The sequence below is a fragment of the Camelina sativa genome, unplaced genomic scaffold (genome assembly GCF_000633955.1).
Source record: "Camelina sativa cultivar DH55 unplaced genomic scaffold, Cs unpScaffold00549, whole genome shotgun sequence".
Classification (NCBI taxonomy): Eukaryota; Viridiplantae; Streptophyta; class Magnoliopsida; order Brassicales; family Brassicaceae; genus Camelina; species Camelina sativa.
In genome coordinates, this window is record NW_010921726.1 from 77,287 (window position 1) to 96,690 (window position 19,404).

Genomic DNA, 19,404 nt, shown 5'->3' on the forward strand with positions numbered 1-19,404 from the left:
TTCCTTTTTTTTTTTTTTTTTTTTTAACAACAGCATACAAGATTGACTCAAACAAGTTAATGTGAAGGTAGATCATTAACATAGGTAACTAAGTGCGGAACTGTGCGAACGCGGCGCACTAAGTTGTCCGCTTTAGCATTCTGGGAGCGAGGGACATGGAGCAATGTAAAAGAAACAAACTCTTCTTGATCCGCCTGTATGTCCTCCAAATAAGGCGTGAAAGCTGGCCACTCAGCAGGCGAAGACACTATCTCCACCAAAACAGAGCAATCGGTAAGAAAAACGACTGAATGATTATCTGCCCCAATCATGCAGCGCATTGCCCAAATAAGGGCTTCAAAACTCTGCATGAAGAGGAGATAAACTGCGACGAAGATTTGCTGCTCCCATGGTAGGGGCTTCTCCTGAAGGTGAAATGCAGAACCATCCTCGACCAGCATATTGATCCGTCGATTTCCATGAACCATCAACATAACAAAGGTAACTATCACGAGCACCAGAAGTAAGAGTCCGAATTCGTCCCTCATGAGCAAGCGCAGGGTAAAGAGCCAGTTCAGGCCTTCGATCCTCCTCTTGAGCCAAAAACCAGGCTTTGGCCTCGTCCTCCGCTATACGCAAAAGCGCAAGGGGATTCAAATCCAAATTGTTAAAAAGTTTATCATTCCGGGCCTTCCAAATATACCATAGAATCCATGGGAAAATCTCCTGGGAAGGAACAGTGGTGAAACGCCAGAAAAGATAATCCATATTTGTGAATACCGATGCTGTCGGAAAAAAACCGATGGCCGTCGGAAAGTGAGATAAAGCCCATACCTGCCTGGCTGGGGGGCATTCAAAAAGAGTATGATTAATCGTCTCTTCTTGAAGACCGCAAAGTCTACACGTAGCATCACAGCTTAAACCCCGTCTGCGTAAACTAGCAGTAACCGCAACACATCCCGAAAGGACCTGCCACATAGTAGTTTCGGGGGACACCGGATCTGCCACACTTGCTTCTGCAAAGGGACACAATCGGGTCCAAAGACCGGAATCGGCACTGGCTCCGAGGAACTGGACCGAAGTAAATTATACCCTGATTTAACCGTATATTTACCACACTTGGTAAAATGCCAACCCAACTAATCCGGTTTATCCGGTTGTCTCAACGGTAAGGCAGAAATTATAGCCACATCTTCTGGTATAAAAGTGGACGTAAGTTGGGCTAAATTCCAGGAATTAGAATTCCTGTCAATAAGGTTTTTAACTCGAAGCAAGGGGTCAGAAGGGAACCCTATGCCAATTGCTGGTCTCGGGGATTGGGCAGGGATCCAAGGGTCATTCCAGACGGAGATGGAAGCACCAGATCCTACCCGTTTAATAAGTCCTTTATTAACCAGAGAGCGAGCAGAAACTATACTCCTCCACCCATAAGATGGGGAATATGATTTTATGGGATCCAGGGGATCCGAGTGCCGGTAATAACGGCCTTTAAACACACGCGCAAATAAAGAATCCGGAACAGTAACCAAACGCCAGAGTTGTTTCGCTAGTAAGGCTGTATTAAAATCATCCAAACCGCGAAAACCCAAACCTCCGGCGTCCTTTGTACGGCAGAGTTTGTCCCATGCCATCCAATGTAACCCACTAGATAAGCCAGAAAAGCTCCACCAAAAATTAGAGATTGCACTCATCAACTTCCTCGTGACTGTTTTCGGTATCCGAAAACACGACATCACAAAAGTTGGGACGGCCGTAGCAACAGATTTTACCATAACCTCCTTGCCTCCTTTCGATAAAAGTTTAGTGGGCCACCCACCCACCTGGGTCTGCAACCTATCTTGAACAAAGGAAAAAATTTTCGTCTTTGCCCCACCTAAGCTCTCCGGAATGCCCAGATATGAACCCATGCCCCCCAAATTCGAAATCCCTAATACATCCTTTAACTCTTCCCGAAGGGCTAAATCCACCGTATGACCAAACTGGACAGAAGACTTCTGGAAGTTGATTTGTTGCCCGAAAGCGCGATCATACTTCCGAAGGATCCCTAGAACCACCTCGCACCGCTCCCTGGTTGCCTGACAGAAAAAAAGACTATCATCCGCGAACAGGAGATGAGATATGGCAGGACTCGCTGTCGATACCTTGATACCCGTAATAAGTTTCCTCTGTTCCGCTTTACGGAAATGTGCAATAAGCACCTCCGTGCAGAGAATAAAAAGATAAGGGGACAAGGGATCTCCCTGTCGCAGTCCCCTACCAGGAAGGATGGACCCATATGCTTGGCCATTTATCAGTACTTTATACTGGACCGACGTGACACACCACATTATCCAGGAAATCCATTGTTCGCAAAAACCAAGCTGACGTAGCAGTAATTTGACAAAAGACCATTCCACCCGATCGTAAGCCTTACTCATATCCGTCTTGATTGCCATAAACTTCCCCTTACAAGAAGGATTAGTGCGGAGCCCATGGAACATCTCCTGAGCAATCAAAATATTATCCGAAATTAAACGCCCTTCCACGAAAGCCGACTGTGTCTCCGAGACAAGCGAAGGAAGCACAGTACGCAACCGTTGACAAAGAACTTTTGAAATAATTTTATACCCCACGTTACAAAGACTGATAGGACGTAACTCAGTCATCCGAGTTGGTTTGTCAACTTTCGGAATGAGACAAAGATTAGTCATATTTAGTCTGTGATCAAATACCCCTTCCTGAAAGAAGGAGTTAACCAGCAGCACTAGATCCGCTTTAACCGTGTTCCACGCCTTCTGGTAGAACAGAGCAGTCATCCCATCCGGGCCAGGGGCCTTATCAGGATGCATCATAAATAAAGCAGTTTTAATCTCCTGTTCAGTAACCGCACGAGTTAAAGCAGTGTTTGTCTCTGGCGAAATAGAGGTAGGAACTTCACTCAACATTTCTCCAGTTCCGATGGATCAGAAGAAACAAATAAATGTTGAAAATAAGAAACCGCAATATTTTGGACGGCATGGTCCTCCGTCACCCAGATATCATGCTGGTCATAAAGTCCCACAATGCGATTTCGAGCACGTCGCTGTTTTGTTTGTGCATGAAAATAACTTGTGTTATGATCACCAAAACGCATCCAGCGACTCCTGCTTTTCTGGTACCAATACACCTCTTCATCCCTATAGGCCTCCCTTAAACGCCAAGTTAGATCCGTAAGTACATCCACTGGAGTACCATCATCTTCCTGTGCGACCGCAAGTTTAGACTTTAAGTCCTCAATAGTTTCCCGCCCATAAGGCACTTGCGCTTTCCTCCATCGAGAGATAGTACGACGGCAAGCCGTAATTTTATCGACCAGGTTGGGATCGGATGTGGAATCCGCCGGACGATCCCACCCCTCAGCCACCACATCAAGAAAACCTTCCTTATCGAGCCACCGTCTATCGAATCGAAACGTCGGGATCTATCCTCAATAACCGCAACCAGGGGTTTATGATCCGAAGCAATCATTGATAAATATTCCGTGAAGGAATCTTTGAACAAATCATGCCACGCCTCATTGGCTAACGCCCTATCCAACCGACACCGTATCGGCTTCTTATCCTTCCATCCTCGCCACGAAAGGCTATCCCCAAGAGCTGGGAATTCCAGTAAGCCACAATGGCGTATCATTGTATTAAAAGGCACAAAGGAAGAGGCATGGCGAAGTTTGCCACCTCTCTTTTCGTGGTTCCCTTTTAGTTCATTAAAATCACCAATTAAAAACCAAGGAGCATCTCTATTCAGACCAATCCTGGTTAAACGCTCCCAAACCAAATTACGGTTCTTTGGAACAGGATCACCATAAACAAAAGAAAAGTAAATTAATTGGCCTTTGTAAACCACTTCCACATCAATAAGTCTATTGGATTCATGTAAAATAGAAATATCATTATTATTATCATTATAAAAAAGTGCAAGACCACCACTACAACCAACAGGTTCAACTGTTTTGAAATGCGAATAACCAAAATGCCCAACATAAGAATGCAAACAAGAAAAAGGTTGTCTAGTTTCTGAAAGAAACAAAAAATCTGGCCAATGCTTTCCCAAAGATCCCGGAGGTACCCTATAGTTGCCTTGTTACCAAGTCCTTGACAATTCCATCTTAACACCTTCATTTAGCAACTCTTGGAAGTGGTGGTTTAGGACCACCATTTGCCCCCTTGTCCATCTCTTGTGGCTTAGGGGGAAGCGACTGACCAAAGGCTGTAGAAACCTTTGGGACCGGACGCTTGCGAGGGGTTCGAACGTAAACATTCAATTTCTTGGACCCAAGTAGACCCTTTCCCTTGCAAAGTTTTTCCACCACCGAGGACGAAGACGCAACAATGTTCGAATCCTGCTGAGCCGCATCCATCCCTGTAACCTCAATATCCTCCTGAGCATCATCGGGCTTCAAAGGAGACTCCTCCGGATCCCCTCCAACCTCCTCCATAGAGACCTCTTCATCAGAACAACATTCAATCAAAACATCAACCTTCATCGGGTCCGCTAGCCCATTCCCATCAACAGAAAACTCCTCAGACACGCCAGCAGAGATCGCAGGAACTACAACCGCAGGACCAACAGGAACAGGAGGATCATGAGCCGAGACCGTAACTGCAGTACCACCCAAAACAAGCCCCTCAATTGCGGGTGACAAACTGTCGCCCCCTGCATCCTCGTCGACATCCTTATCCGCAACCAAAGCAATTGCAGCTGTATCGACCTCCTTCTTACCCAGTAAGTCCACCGGCTCCTCAGGCAAAATCCCCAAAAGAGGAGCCTCAACAGAGGACAAAGTTCCTTCCGCTGCTGGACCAGTAGAAGGCTGTGATGCCACCAATCCCACCGCTCCACCATCCTCACCCTCCTGAAACAAAGCCCTCCGCGCCACTGGAACAGTCTTAACCTCTCCCTCTTCTATCTGGGCGACAGACCCATCAGACACCGTACGATTGTCCATTTGAGAACCAGATGCCTTAGCACTCGCCCTACTATGCCTATACTCATTGTATTGCACATACGACTTGAAGCAGCGTTGTTTGGCCAGCGGTTCGCCCGCTACAGTATCAGACCGAGGCTTAGGACCCCTACCAAACTTCCCTTCAAAGGGTCGTTTGCCATCCAGTTGCGACCCCTCACGACCAAGCGGGCCTCTAGGACCCCTGCGGGAACCACCGTTGTGACTATCATGACTTGTCCCAGGCTGTCTATCCGCTTTGACAGCTCCCTTGTAGCTCTGGAGGCGGCGATCAGCATCATCCCGTGGTAACACCATCGGAGGCAGAGTAGGCTCCTCCAAAGGCGGACAATGCTTGTCATCATGACACAGACTAGAACACTTCGAGCAAACCCCATACAAACGTTCGTAGCGGAGTGAGACAGTAGTTTCCTCTCCGGTAAAGAATTCAACCTCGGTCTCGAAACATAAAGGTTTGAGCCCATTCACCATCACCTGAACACGACCGCCATCGAGGTCCACCTCCACCACAGTTCCCAGCGCTTCTCCAATGCTGGTGAAAGTTGGTACAGCCCAAAATTGAACGGGCACCCCCATGACGCGAACCCAAAAAGTCAGAGCGGAGGGATACAAAGGATCAACCGTCGGACTCCAGCGAACCATGGACACCATCCATTGATCAAAATGAAAGGGCACCAGCTTCATAACTCCATCGATATCAACTTCATCATCAAAGTCGAATTGAAACTTGCCCATCCCGAGATCAGCACCGACCACTTTACCCTCCAAATTCCAGAAACGGGGAAACATCACAAGAAGTGACTTCATGTCTTGAGCCCTCGGGTTCAAGCACCGACCCACCACCGTCTTTGAATAGCCTTCGATGAGCGCCTTGTTGTCAAAAAACGGGATTTTCACCTTACGTTTTACCGCCGAGTACGTCCTTGTGGTGAGCTTCTTCAACGACTTAGAGAACACCCGAAAGACATCCATCTTAGAACTAATCTCTCCCTCAATCTCTAACTCCTCGAGGACAAGGCAGGATGAGACAAGTCTCTCAAAAGTGGCCTCATCGGGAAACCAAACAGAAGTCAAGCGCATAGTCTTCAAACAAGGTAAGGAAACAGACTCGGTATAAGGCAAGGCCACCATATGAAGTTTCAAGGAAACCAATGTCTCACAGGTAGAAAGGCTAAGGGGCATCATCACATCAAGACAAGGAAAATGAACATGTAGACGTTGGACCTTACGCTTAACAGCAGCATCAATCCATGATGTGAAAACAGAGCCGTTATCATCTACTCCATCTACAAAACTAGTATGGGTAATAGTTAACTTGAGTTTGCGTATGTATGAGACCCTGTTGGAATCGAAAAATCTGTCACCAAGACTCATAAAGGCACTCAAATCTGGGAGTTTTGTGGAATCCAGTTCCAAAATAGGAAGCCAAAGCCAGAGAGTCCTCCATCTGGTGGATAAAACGCTAGTCTTAACACTGTCCTTTGTGGGAAGATGAGAAAGAATGTGACAGATCAAGGGATCAGGTAACTGGCTTATCCTATCTTCTTCCTTCAATCTCCGACTCAAGTACCCACTGGAACAAGACTGTTTCGATTTCTCTCTATCAACCATCGTTATGTAGAAAATGTTAATCTGCATAGCAAAATTGAAAAAAAAACGAAAGTTTCAGAGAGACGAATTGGACTTACGGAGACACACAAATTGCAAGTTACGATCAAACCCTAACCAAACATTTCTATCGGGAAACCCAGTCTAATATACAAAAAAAAAACCTAGAATTGTTGTAATCTCAGCAGCAGACATATATATATATATATATATATATATATATATATATCTCAAAATCAAATCTAGCTCAAACGCAGCAGAGACACAACAAAATAACAAAGAGAAGCGCTGAAGAGATAAATGTACAAAGGAACGAAAATGCTTGAAGAACGAGAGACGAACCTCAGTGCGAGCGAGAGAGACGAGTCCGTACAGTTTGAAATTTCGGAGACTACTTTACTGCTGATTTGGTAACTTTGTTGCAACTCGTGGGAGTGAAGAAAAAGATTGGGTTTATTTCTCCGTTTCTAGTCATTTTGGGCCTATTGGGCCCAAAATATAGGATCCATTACTGCTGAACTTTTGTCAATCCATTACTCAATAAAATATAGGATCTATCTACTGTCGGATTTCAATTTGTATTAAGGGCGGACTGAACTTTTGTCAATCCATTACTCAATAAAATATAGGATCTATCTACTGTCGGATTTCAATTTGTATTAAGGGCGGACTGAACTTTTGTCAATCCATTACTCAATAAAATATAGGATCTATCTACGGTCGGATTTCAATTTGTATTAAGGGCGGACCGGTTTAAACGCAGCGTTTGCGGTTGCGGTTGCGGTTGCGGAAGATTGCGGAAGCGGGTGATTGCGGTTTCAAATGTTATTAAGATTTTGAATGACTGGTTTAGCGTTTTAAAATGGATGCGTTTGCGTTTGCAGGAGTTTTACGACTGGTTGACCAGCGGTTACAATAGCGGTTAAAACATAATAAATTTAATATATAATTACAGAAATGTTTTAAAACACCAAAAATTTATTAAACTTGATTTATAATTAAAAATCATTAAAAATACTAAAATAATTATTCAAAAAGCAAATAAATTTCATTTTGAACCACTTATTACTTTATGCATTTAGCTTTTCATCCAAAATTTAATCAAGTAATGTGATAAATGATAAAACATATGCTTTAGATTATAGATGTTCTTTGTTAAATCTCACAAACTCAATAAATTTCTCACATTGAATTACAAGGCCAAGATAAATTAATTATGTAAGAGTTGAGAAGAGTCATTGGTGATTTGTTTTAATATTTTCACAAATAATATTATTTTTCCAAACTTCTGATGTAATATCATATTTATTTAAATTTTTTTGAACTTATGTGCAGTGTGCCAATAGTTTTATATCATGTTTTTCGGGTTTTTGTTAATTGGAATCTTATTTTATTGTAATTGTTTATTTTCTAATCTCTTCAATCGTATTTGTACTTCATTTTTTCTCATCCTTAATGGGTACTATGGTTAGGTTGAAGATATAAGAAAAAATATTTTAGTATTTTTAATTTGTTTATTTTTTTTTGGTAATCATTGGGCCACAACTGGCCGGCCCATTAGCCAAATTCCTACATTCGTAGGAACCAGGACTCGATCCCGAGTGGATGGTGCCTTCTACAAATGGACTTACCTCATGCCACTACACTAAGGTCACTTCACTATTTTTAACCGCAATCACAATCGCAATCGCTCGCAAGCGTTTGCGAGAGACAGCTTTTGGAATTCAGCTGTTGGGAACGGTTGGAGGCAGTTGGAAGCTATACAGAATGCTTTGTGTGATTGGTCCCAACCGCTAGCAAACGCAAACGCAAACGCAGCGTTTGCGGGAGCTAGCGGGAGAACCAATCAACACCTAAGTAAAAGAGTAAATTTTCTAAATAGATGGTTTAGAGAAGTGTTGCAACATATTGCAAAGTTAGACACCATCTCCATCCGCCATGAACAGAACAAAGTTGCATATACAATGTTAGGAAAAACAAAGAGCCTACCTTAGGGGATACTTCTTATGAATCTTTTCGTTTGATCCCTGATTGTATTTTTCTACTATGTTTAAAACAAACAAACAAAATAAGCAACAGCATTGCTTAACTTGGGAGGGCAGTTTGGCAACCTTTATAGTCTCTGGAGACGGACGAGTAACTAAAAACTGGCTACCGAAAACAATAAGACCAAAAGATTCTAAACAAAAGAAGCACGAACAAAAGCTTACACCTGCATTTCTTGTACGGTAAGAGCTTAAGCTTTACATGTTCTCTCTCTAATACTCTCTACATATATCAATATATGACGACTTTGCATGAGGTAGAGCGTCTTGGGATTTTCAGGAGAGTCTTGACGAGGTACTTTTCATTTGTACAATAGTAATTCAAACGTACGGTCAGTTTCTTGAGATTTGTTGAATTCGTTAGTAAGTGCATTACTAGCTTCAGTTCTGCATCATGTCCTGAGAAGCTGGTTTTGAGATCAACATACTCAAGCGACGGCAACAAACACTCTTGCACAGCGGAATAATTGAATCGAAGCAGCTCTTTGGAATTCATCTTCTTAGAGTTAGTATTCCATATCTGACCAAGAAAAAGAGATGAGAAAAGGTAATGAAAACATAGGTAGGTAACACCTTTCACATAAATGAGAAATAGGGTTAAGGCAGATCATCACCAAGATAAGTGACTTCAACTTTGGGAAGTTTTTTAGAAAGGTTGGTAACCATTTAATATCAGATACACGAAAAGTAACACGCAGGCTGGAGATGTCACCAAACTGAGGCAACGGTTCTATTCTCGAGTATTCACAGATGAACTGGAACCAAAAATAAAAATAATGTAGTTCAGAAGCATTCATGATAGAAAATGTATATATCTCATATACAACCGGAATTGTCATACATACCTTGAAAGTGTCTCTACACAAAGTCATGTCCCTGAACTTTGAAACCCCGTGGAGAAAACTGCGGATACTACTTGTCCGCGATGAAATGCTTGCTTCATCCAAAACATCCAAACCAAAGGACAGAGAGAGATATACCTTGGAATTGGAACCCACATCGTTTATTATAAAACTCTCTGACAATTTATGCTCAAAAGGCATAGTCGAGGAGCATTAATAACAAATCTTGAACCAAAAAACTTTGGCATCATCGTTATGTCTGTTATTATTCTGAGCTGCTTCAGTGACTTAGAGACCACCCGAAAGAGTTTGACATCATCATTCACACATCCGGAAATCATCAACTCTTCCAAGACAGGACAGGAAGAGACAAGTCTCTCAAAATTGGCCTCTTTGCCATACCAAATATTTTTCAAACGCATAGTCTTCAGACAAGGTAAGGAAACAACCTCGACATCACCCAATGTTACATGAAAGAGTTTCAAGGAGACCAGCGTCTCACAGGTGTAAAGGCTCAGGGGCATCACATACGTAGGACCGGGAGGAAACCAAGCATCTAGATGTTGGATCTTACGCTTAATTATAGCATCAAACCATGGCGTGAGATAAGAGGGAGCCTCATCTGCATCTTTCCTAAACAACCGACTCTGCCATGTTTTAAGAGTAACAAACTCGATTTCTTGCATAACACACAACTCGATCTCTTGCAAAAGTATATAAAATAACAACAACAGTTTAGATGACAATGACTTGCTGGACACACAACAAATATTTGCTAAACCAAATTAAAATCGAGCAGGCCTAAACCTGCAATTCATTATCAATAGCTAGTAACTCGATTTGACTTTGCTAAGAGTTTTCTAAAACCCGAACAGATATAAAGATCAATGTGTTATTACACAGTCATATTATAACCTAAATCAAGTAATAATGAAAAAGATAAAATATGCAGAATCTTCGAAGGAATGAAAAAGTTATTGGGTTTGGCAGATCATCACCAAGATGAGAGACTTCAAGTTTGGGAAGCTTTCAAGAAAGGTTGGTAACCATTTCAAATGGGAATAATAGAGCTCTACTTGCAGGCAGGACATGTAACCAAACTGAGGCAGTGGTTCTAGTTTCGAGTATTCACAGAGAAGCTAGAACAAGAAGGAAAAACTGATGTGGGTCAAGAAACATTCATGATAGATTATGGGAACATATGTCGAATATGGGAACTGACATAGATGATACCTCGAAAATGCCTAGAAAACTGTGAAAACTATTTCTCCTGGATAAAACATCTGCTTCATCTGAAAATAAACCAGAGCCGAGATTAAGATCTAACTTGACATTGGAATCCATACTGGTTATTTTGAAGCTTTTTGATAAGTTATCAGAGATGCTCAAAAAGCTTAGGCGAGGGGCATCAATCAGAATTCCTGTATCAGTGATACAGTATCACCCACAGAGAAGCGTATGCTTATAGTGAGCCAGAGCGTCCTCCATCTGGTGGATAGAACGCTTGTGGAAACAGATTCTTTTGTGGGAAGATGAGAAAGAATCTGACAGATCAACGGATCAGGTAACTGGCTTATCCTATCTTCTTTCAATCTCCGACTCAAGTACCCACTGGAACAAGCCTCTTTCGATTTCTCTCTATCAACCATCGTTATGTAGAAAATGTTAATCTGCATAGCAAAATCGAAGATAGGATCTAATATAATTTGTATGAAGATTTGATGAAGAGTAATTTTCTATGAAGATTGTGTTGCAAGTTGCGACTTACGAGTTAAGACTTAGACAAAAGATACGAGTTACGAAAGTTAGACTTAGACACCGTCTCCATCTGCCATGAACAGAACAAAGTTGCATATATTTTAGGAAAAACAGAGAGAGAGCCTACCATGGTGATTAGTTCTTTATTCTTATGAATCTTTTCGTTTTGATCCCTGCTTGTACCTGATGCCTAGTTATATCTCAATACCATTTCATGAAATATGATTTCTAAAACAAACAAACAAACAAATAAGTAAAGCATTTAGTCATTTACTTAACTTCTTAGATATGTTGCAACCTTAATAGATTTGTCTCTACAGATGAACGAGGGACTTATGGTTGGCTACCGAAAACAAAAACAAAGAGACCAACCGATTCTAAACAAAAGAAGCACAAACAAAAGCCCCTACACCTGCATTTCTTGTACGGTAAGAGCTTAAGCTTCACATCTTCTCTCTCTAGTCGTTACATATGAATATATGACGACTTTGCATGTGATAGAGCGTCTTGGGAGTTCCAGGAGAGTCTTGACAAGGTACTTTTCATTTGTACAATAATAATTCAAACGTACGGTCAGTTTCTTGAGATTTGCTGAATTCTGTAGTAAGTGCATTACTAGCATCAGTTCTGCAGGATGTCCTGAGAAGCTGGTTTTGATATCAACATACTCAAGCGACGGCAACAAACACTCTTGCACAGCGGAATAATTGAATCGAAGCAGCTCTTTGGAATTCATCTTCTTAGAGTTAGTATTCCATATCTGACCAAGAAAAAGAGATGAGAAAAGGTAATGAAAACATAGGTAGGTAACACCTTTCACATAAATGAGAAATAGGGTTAAGGCAGATCATCACCAAGATAAGTGACTTCAACTTTGGGAAGTTTTTTAGAAAGGTTGGTAACCATTTAATATCAGATACACGAAAAGTAACACGCAGGCTGGAGATGTCACCAAACTGAGGCAACGGTTCTATTCTCGAGTATTCACAGATGAACTGGAACCAAAAATAAAAATAATGTAGTTCAGAAGCATTCATGATAGAAAATGTATATATCTCATATACAACCGGAATTGTCATACATACCTTGAAAGTGTCTCTACACAAAGTCATGTCCCTGAACTTTGAAACCCCGTGGAGAAAACTGCGGATACTACTTGTCCGCGATGAAATGCTTGCTTCATCCAAAACATCCAAACCAAAGGACAGAGAGAGATATACCTTGGAATTGGAACCCACATCGTTTATTATAAAACTCTCTGACAATTTATGCTCAAAAGGCATAGTCGAGGAGCATTAATAACAAATCTTGAACCAAAAAACTTTGGCATCATCGTTATGTCTGTTATTATTCTGAGCTGCTTCAGTGACTTAGAGACCACCCGAAAGAGTTTGACATCATCATTCACACATCCGGAAATCATCAACTCTTCCAAGACAGGACAGGAAGAGACAAGTCTCTCAAAATTGGCCTCTTTGCCATACCAAATATTTTTCAAACGCATAGTCTTCAGACAAGGTAAGGAAACAACCTCGACATCACCCAATGTTACATGAAAGAGTTTCAAGGAGACCAGCGTCTCACAGGTGTAAAGGCTCAGGGGCATCACATACGTAGGACCGGGAGGAAACCAAGCATCTAGATGTTGGATCTTACGCTTAATTATAGCATCAAACCATGGCGTGAGATAAGAGGGAGCCTCATCTGCATCTTTCCTAAACAACCGACTCTGCCATGTTTTAAGAGTAACAAACTCGATTTCTTGCATAACACACAACTCGATCTCTTGCAAAAGTATATAAAATAACAACAACAGTTTAGATGACAATGACTTGCTGGACACACAACAAATATTTGCTAAACCAAATTAAAATCGAGCAGGCCTAAACCTGCAATTCATTATCAATAGCTAGTAACTCGATTTGACTTTGCTAAGAGTTTTCTAAAACCCGAACAGATATAAAGATCAATGTGTTATTACACAGTCATATTATAACCTAAATCAAGTAATAATGAAAAAGATAAAATATGCAGAATCTTCGAAGGAATGAAAAAGTTATTGGGTTTGGCAGATCATCACCAAGATGAGAGACTTCAAGTTTGGGAAGCTTTCAAGAAAGGTTGGTAACCATTTCAAATGGGAATAATAGAGCTCTACTTGCAGGCAGGACATGTAACCAAACTGAGGCAGTGGTTCTAGTTTCGAGTATTCACAGAGGAGCTAGAACAAGAAGGAAAAACTGATGTGGGTCAAGAAACATTCATGATAGATTATGGGAACATATGTCGAATATGGGAACTGACATAGATGATACCTCGAAAATGCCTAGAAAACTGTGAAAACTATTTCTCCTGGATAAAACATCTGCTTCATCTGAAAATAAACCAGAGCCGAGATTAAGATCTAACTTGACATTGGAATCCATACTGGTTATTTTGAAGCTTTTTGATAAGTTATCAGAGATGCTCAAAAAGCTTAGGCGAGGGGCATCAATCAGAATTCCTGTATCAGTGATACAGTATCACCCACAGAGAAGCGTATGCTTATAGTGAGCCAGAGCGTCCTCCATCTGGTGGATAGAACGCTTGTGGAAACAGATTCTTTTGTGGGAAGATGAGAAAGAATCTGACAGATCAACGGATCAGGTAACTGGCTTATCCTATCTTCTTTCAATCTCCGACTCAAGTACCCACTGGAACAAGCCTCTTTCGATTTCTCTCTATCAACCATCGTTATGTAGAAAATGTTAATCTGCATAGCAAAATCGAAGATAGGATCTAATATAATTTGTATGAAGATTTGATGAAGAGTAATTTTCTATGAAGATTGTGTTGCAAGTTGCGACTTACGAGTTAAGACTTAGACAAAAGATACGAGTTACGAAAGTTAGACTTAGACACCGTCTCCATCTGCCATGAACAGAACAAAGTTGCATATATTTTAGGAAAAACAGAGAGAGAGCCTACCATGGTGATTAGTTCTTTATTCTTATGAATCTTTTCGTTTTGATCCCTGCTTGTACCTGATGCCTAGTTATATCTCAATACCATTTCATGAAATATGATTTCTAAAACAAACAAACAAACAAATAAGTAAAGCATTTAGTCATTTACTTAACTTCTTAGATATGTTGCAACCTTAATAGATTTGTCTCTACAGATGAACGAGGGACTTATGGTTGGCTACCGAAAACAAAAACAAAGAGACCAACCGATTCTAAACAAAAGAAGCACAAACAAAAGCCCCTACACCTGCATTTCTTGTACGGTAAGAGCTTAAGCTTCACATCTTCTCTCTCTAGTCGTTACATATGAATATATGACGACTTTGCATGTGATAGAGCGTCTTGGGAGTTCCAGGAGAGTCTTGACAAGGTACTTTTCATTTGTACAATAATAATTCAAACGTACGGTCAGTTTCTTGAGATTTGCTGAATTCTGTAGTAAGTGCATTACTAGCATCAGTTCTGCAGGATGTCCTGAGAAGCTGGTTTTGATATCAACATACTCAAGCGACGGCAACAAACACTCTTGCACAGCGGAATAATTGAATCGAAGCAGCTCTTTGGAGTTCATCTTCTTAGAGTTAGTATTCCATATCTGACCAAGAAAAAGAGATGAGAAAAGGTAATGCAAAGATAGGCAACACCTTTCGCAGATCATATGAGAAATAAGGTTAAGTAGATGATCACCAAGATAAGTGACTTCAAGTTTGAGAAGTTCTTTATAAAGGTTGGTAACCATATCAAATCAGATAAACGAAAAGTAACACGCAGGCTGGAGATGTCACCAAACTGAGGCAACGGTTCTATTCTCGTGTATTGACAGATGAGCTGGAACCAAAATGAAACATAAATGTAGTTAAGAAGCTTTCATGATAGAAAATGTATATCTTATAGTCAACCGAAATTGCCAATACATACCTTGAAAGTGTCTCTACATAAAGTCATGTCCCTGAACTTTGAAATCCCGTGGAGAAAAGTGCGGATACTACTTCTCCGCGATGAAATGCTTGCTTCATCCAAAACATCCAAACCAAAGGACAGAGAGAGATCTACCTTGGCATTGGAATCCACATCGTTTATTATAAAACTCTCTGACAATTTATCACTGATGCTCAAAAGGCATAGTCGAGGAGCATTAATCACAAATCATGAACAAAAAGACTTTTGGATCATCGTTTCGTCTGTTTTTATTCTGAGCTTCTTCAATGACCTAGAAACCATCCAAAAGAGTTTGACATCATCATTCACAGATCCGGAAATCTTCAACTCTTCCAAGACAGGACAGGAAGAGACAAGTCTCTCAAAATTGGCCTCTTTGCCATACCAAATATATTTCAAATGCATAGTCTTCAGACAAGGTAAGGAAAAAACCTCGACATCACCCAATGTTACATGAAAGAGTTTCAAGGAGACCAGTGTCTCACAGGTGTAAAGCCTCAGGGGCATCTCATAAGTAGGACCTGGTGGAAACCAAACATCTAGATGTTGGATCTTACGCTTAATTATAGCATCAAACCATGGCGTGAGATAAGAGGGAGCATCATCTACACTTTTCTTAAATCTGATTCTAACAATAAATAACTTGACTTGGTGTAAGCATGAAACCCTATTGGAATGGAAAAACTTGTCACCAAAACTCCTAAAGGCATTGAAATTTGGGAGGTGCCAACATGCCAAATATAAACTAGGAACAAAAAGCCAGAGACTTTTCCACCTGGTTGACAAAACGCTTGTCTTAACAGTTTCCTTTGCGGGAAGATGAGAAAGTATCTGACATATCAAAGGATCAGGTAACTGGCTTATCCTATCTTCTTCCTTCAACCTTTCGGAACAAGCCATTTGTTTTCAGAAACAACGAAATCTGTAAACAAATAATCAAAAAAAAATTGTAAATGCAAGTTTCAGAGAAACCATATTGGATGAAATTGCCGCCAAAAACTCTCCTTTAGTTCAACTTCAAGTGACGGAGGCTAATTACCATTTACCCTAGTCAGGTTAGGGTTTTTACAAGTCTTGCGAAAATGATTTCTACAACAGCAAAATAAGGGAAAAAGTCAGAAAAAAAGAAGAACCTGCAGTGTTTTGACCGGACTGAATCCAAGCAATCACTTGCCGGAACTATATATCGGATAATTACGCCGACGAGAGAGAGAGAGAGTACACTTCTGTGAGACTGTGAATCTGTGACTATAGGTGTAAGTTAATAATAATAGTAGTAAAAATAGCGAGTATACGTTACACAAAAAGCCCAACGTGGCCCAATATATATACTGAGGGAAGCACAAATACACCTTTTGACTCTCAAACATTTTCGATTACTTGGATACAAACTGTCAAACTGAGTCTCTTGACGATTCCTGTGAATATAGAACTGTACTGACCTAGATAGAAACCTTGAAAGCGTCTAGATGTATGATTATTATTACCTTGCCTTTGATATAAATATTTAGCTTGGGATTACAATCCAAGTTCGAACATATTCCTGCAATTTGACAATTCTTTAACAAGCCAACAGCTGTCAAAAGAGCTTTATACATTTTTTTAAAAGACCTAATTAGTGTTTGAACAATTTGTGGAGATAACCATCAAATGGGAAAGAAAGTTGGTAACTGGTGACTATTACATGAGCAGCAGCAACCATCAAGTAACATAAGAAAGACTTTAAACTGCAATATTTGCTTTTTGGCAAAAACGCCTAAATACATCCTCCTCAAAATCAACTAATTTAACGACCCAAAAAGATCATACCAGGTATTACCGATCTTACGAATGAGTGAACAATGGAGTTGACAGACGCTAGAGCATCTTGGCATTGTAAGGAGTTCTTGAAGGAAGGCACACTTAGCCTTTTCGGCATAGTAAACATCGAGCCTTAATTTCTCCAGGATTTTTGAATTCTTCAAGAAATATCTTACTAGCTCCAGTTCTCCTTCATACCCTGCGATCGAACGTTTCCATTCCACAAACTTGAGCGATGATACCAAACACTGAGGCACTGTTGTTGAAAACATCAGCTTTGGTTCTGTCTTCTTCTTACCACGCATGGATTCGTCCCTAACCAATTTCTGCAAAAACAGAAGGAAACAAATTGACTAGATACACAAAATATTTTCATAAACAATAAGCATAAATCAGAGGGTTATAGTTATTTCATTACCATTACTAAAGATTCCAGTTTTGGGCAGCTCTCAAGAAGGGTTGGCAACGTTTCAAGATCAAATTTAGAAAATTCAACATTCAAGCGGGATAGGTCACGAAACTGAAGCAGTGGTCCCGATTTCGAGTATTGAAAGATTCCCTAGTAACACAAGTAAACAAGTAAAGGATGAATGTTATGGTGAGATGAGAAACTTCGTATATATGCTTAAAGAGAAAAGATGTATACCTTCCAAATACCATTACTAATAACTAGGTCCCTGACCCTTGATATGTCGGTGAGTATGTCATGAATCATGCTGCTACTATATGTCTCATAGCTAAAGGGGAAATCAATATCTAGTCTGGAAGAGGAACCCAAATTGACGATCTGAAAGTTCTTTGGTGAGGAGACTGAAGTCCTCAAACACTGGAGTAGAGGAGCATCAATCACAACTTGGGTGAACTGATCATATATGCAGATTCTCTTTAGCGTAAGAGAGCGCAATTGTAAAACATTTGGCTTGTCAACCTTCTTGGAATCTCTGAAGATGGTTAAATCTTCCAGAACAGGAGAGCCTGAGATAAGTTTCTGCAACGTGGTCTCATTGGGATAGGTATTATGTAGTAGATGCATGATCTTCAGGCAAGGTAAGGAAACAAACTCAGCATTAGGCAAGGTAACCTCAAAGAGTCGTAAGTGTACCAGCGTCTCACAGGTATATAAACTCAGGGGAATCTTATCATCTCCATAAATATCAAGATGCTGAATCCTACGCGTAGTCACAGCATCAATCCATGACGCAAGATCATACATACAATGACGATAAAAACTTAAGCGGAGTTTGCGTATCCATGACTCCCTGTGGAAAATAAAAAACCTTTCAACAAAACTCACAAAGTCATCAAACTTTGAGAATGAGATGAAGCCTAAGTCCAATCCAGGAACAGATTGCCAAAGATATCTCGATCTTGTGGACAAAACGCTTGTTCTGACAGCATCCTTGGTAGAGAGATGATAAAGTATTTCACATATCAAAGGTTCCGGTAACTGGCTTAACCTATCTTCTTCCTTATGTGACGCTTTTTTGTGACATATTTTGGTTTTCTTCTTTCTATCCACCATTGCTCTCTATCTTACCACTAACTAATCTGCATCATCAAAATTTAAGGAAAAAAAAAGGTAATTAAAAATTGAAGAACTAATCCGCATCATACAAATCAAAATTCTCAAAAAAAAAAAAAAACAGATATCGACTAGTGTAAGTGTTTACAAGAAAACACATGCAAGGGACTGAACAAATTAGGTTAGGCTTTTCAATGTTTCTGAAGATGACTAGACATCAAGAAGAAGAAGACGCACCGGAGTGGAATTTAACGAACACAGGCAGATCAAACCTATTCGTCTTCCTCGTGTCGAAGAGACTTCTTTATCGCCTTTCTTACTCCCACTGTCAATTGATGATGACTTTCCAGTTTCCTAGTGGCCCTTTCTTACTTTTACTACTGCAGTGCCTTTGGAAAAAGTGCATGAACGCCTTACCGTTTTTTACCTCTTTCTACAAACGCCTTGCCGTTTTTATCTCTCCGTTTTACAAGAAACAACCAATAGTCTAATTTGACCAAACCGGAAAATACCAAGTTTTGTTCAGATACTAAAAACCTGGTTTAATCCTTGTTTTAATTTTTGGGTATGTTGGCATTTTAGTACGTTTTCAAAACTTAATTATCAAACTAGTACAATCACTATTTATAATTGGCAAAATAGGTGAGAGAGTGTTTGTGTGTGAGTGTGTGTGAGTGTGTGTGAGATATGAGAGTTGTGTAGGACCCATTTGTGAGATATTTAAATTAGGATAATTATTTAAATAGTTGTTAATATAATCTTTTTTTGGAAAACTTTTCAGATACAAAAAAAAATCTATATTTTTTTCTTTATAATTTGATATGCATTTTGTTTAATAATTTTTAAATATATTCTATACATCTTTTTTACCCGTACACTTTATTAAGTGTACGGATGTCTGTACACATTATTAAGTGTACGGACT

The 19,404-nt window shown here is 40.3% G+C and overlaps 3 protein-coding genes across 4 annotated transcripts; all 3 read right to left on the bottom strand.

Moving 5' to 3' along the window:
• Positions 1–3,896: 3,896 nt before the first annotated feature.
• Positions 3,897–7,040, bottom strand: LOC104773458. Its single transcript, XM_010498074.2, has 2 exons — positions 6,911–7,040; positions 3,897–6,592 (listed from the first exon to the last, which is right to left on the bottom strand). Exon 2 carries the CDS (start codon positions 6,569–6,571, stop codon positions 4,112–4,114), a length of 2,460 nt encoding a protein of 819 aa, XP_010496376.1. The 5' UTR covers positions 6,572–6,592; positions 6,911–7,040; the 3' UTR covers positions 3,897–4,111.
• A 1,805-nt stretch (positions 7,041–8,845) lies between these two features.
• On the bottom strand, positions 8,846–9,485 carry LOC104773466 (putative FBD-associated F-box protein At5g53635). The gene is made up of 3 exons (XM_010498082.1): positions 9,459–9,485; positions 9,228–9,368; positions 8,846–9,133 (listed from the first exon to the last, which is right to left on the bottom strand). The coding sequence occupies exons 1-3, from the start codon at positions 9,483–9,485 to the stop codon at positions 8,846–8,848; spliced, it is 456 nt and encodes a 151-aa protein (XP_010496384.1).
• Positions 9,486–16,927: 7,442 nt separating this feature from the next.
• Positions 16,928–18,479, bottom strand: LOC104773469 (F-box/FBD/LRR-repeat protein At1g51370-like). 2 transcript variants are annotated; one of them, XM_019242669.1, is made up of 4 exons: positions 17,604–18,479; positions 17,376–17,516; positions 17,156–17,283; positions 16,928–17,089 (listed from the first exon to the last, which is right to left on the bottom strand). In XM_019242669.1, exons 1-4 carry the CDS (start codon positions 18,477–18,479, stop codon positions 16,939–16,941), a joined length of 1,296 nt encoding a protein of 431 aa, XP_019098214.1. In that variant the 3' UTR covers positions 16,928–16,938. The 2 variants fall into 2 exon arrangements, with proteins under 2 accessions (XP_019098214.1, XP_019098213.1); XM_019242668.1 differs by having other exon boundaries at positions 16,928–17,283.
• Between the last annotated feature and the right edge of the window lie 925 nt (positions 18,480–19,404).

Excerpts from the sequence above, each read along its gene's own strand:
- LOC104773458 (XM_010498074.2), bottom strand. The coding sequence starts at position 6,571 with ATGGTTGATAGAGAGAAATCGAAACAGTCTTGTTCCAGTGGGTACTTG.
- LOC104773466 (XM_010498082.1), bottom strand. The coding sequence starts at position 9,485 with ATGACTTTGTGTAGAGACACTTTCAAG. Across the intron at positions 9,369-9,458 it reads TGTGTAGAGACACTTTCAAG|TTCATCTGTGAATACTCGAG; the intron begins GTATGTATGACA and ends TTTTGGTTCCAG. Across the intron at positions 9,134-9,227 it reads AGTTGAAGTCACTTATCTTG|ATATGGAATACTAACTCTAA; the intron begins GTGATGATCTGC and ends TTTCTTGGTCAG.
- LOC104773469 (XM_019242668.1), bottom strand. The coding sequence starts at position 18,479 with ATGGTGGATAGAAAGAAGAAAACCAAAATATGTCACAAAAAAGCGTCA. Across the intron at positions 17,517-17,603 it reads TTAGTAATGGTATTTGGAAG|GGAATCTTTCAATACTCGAA; the intron begins GTATACATCTTT and ends TTGTGTTACTAG. Across the intron at positions 17,284-17,375 it reads AACTGGAATCTTTAGTAATG|AAATTGGTTAGGGACGAATC; the intron begins GTAATGAAATAA and ends CTGTTTTTGCAG.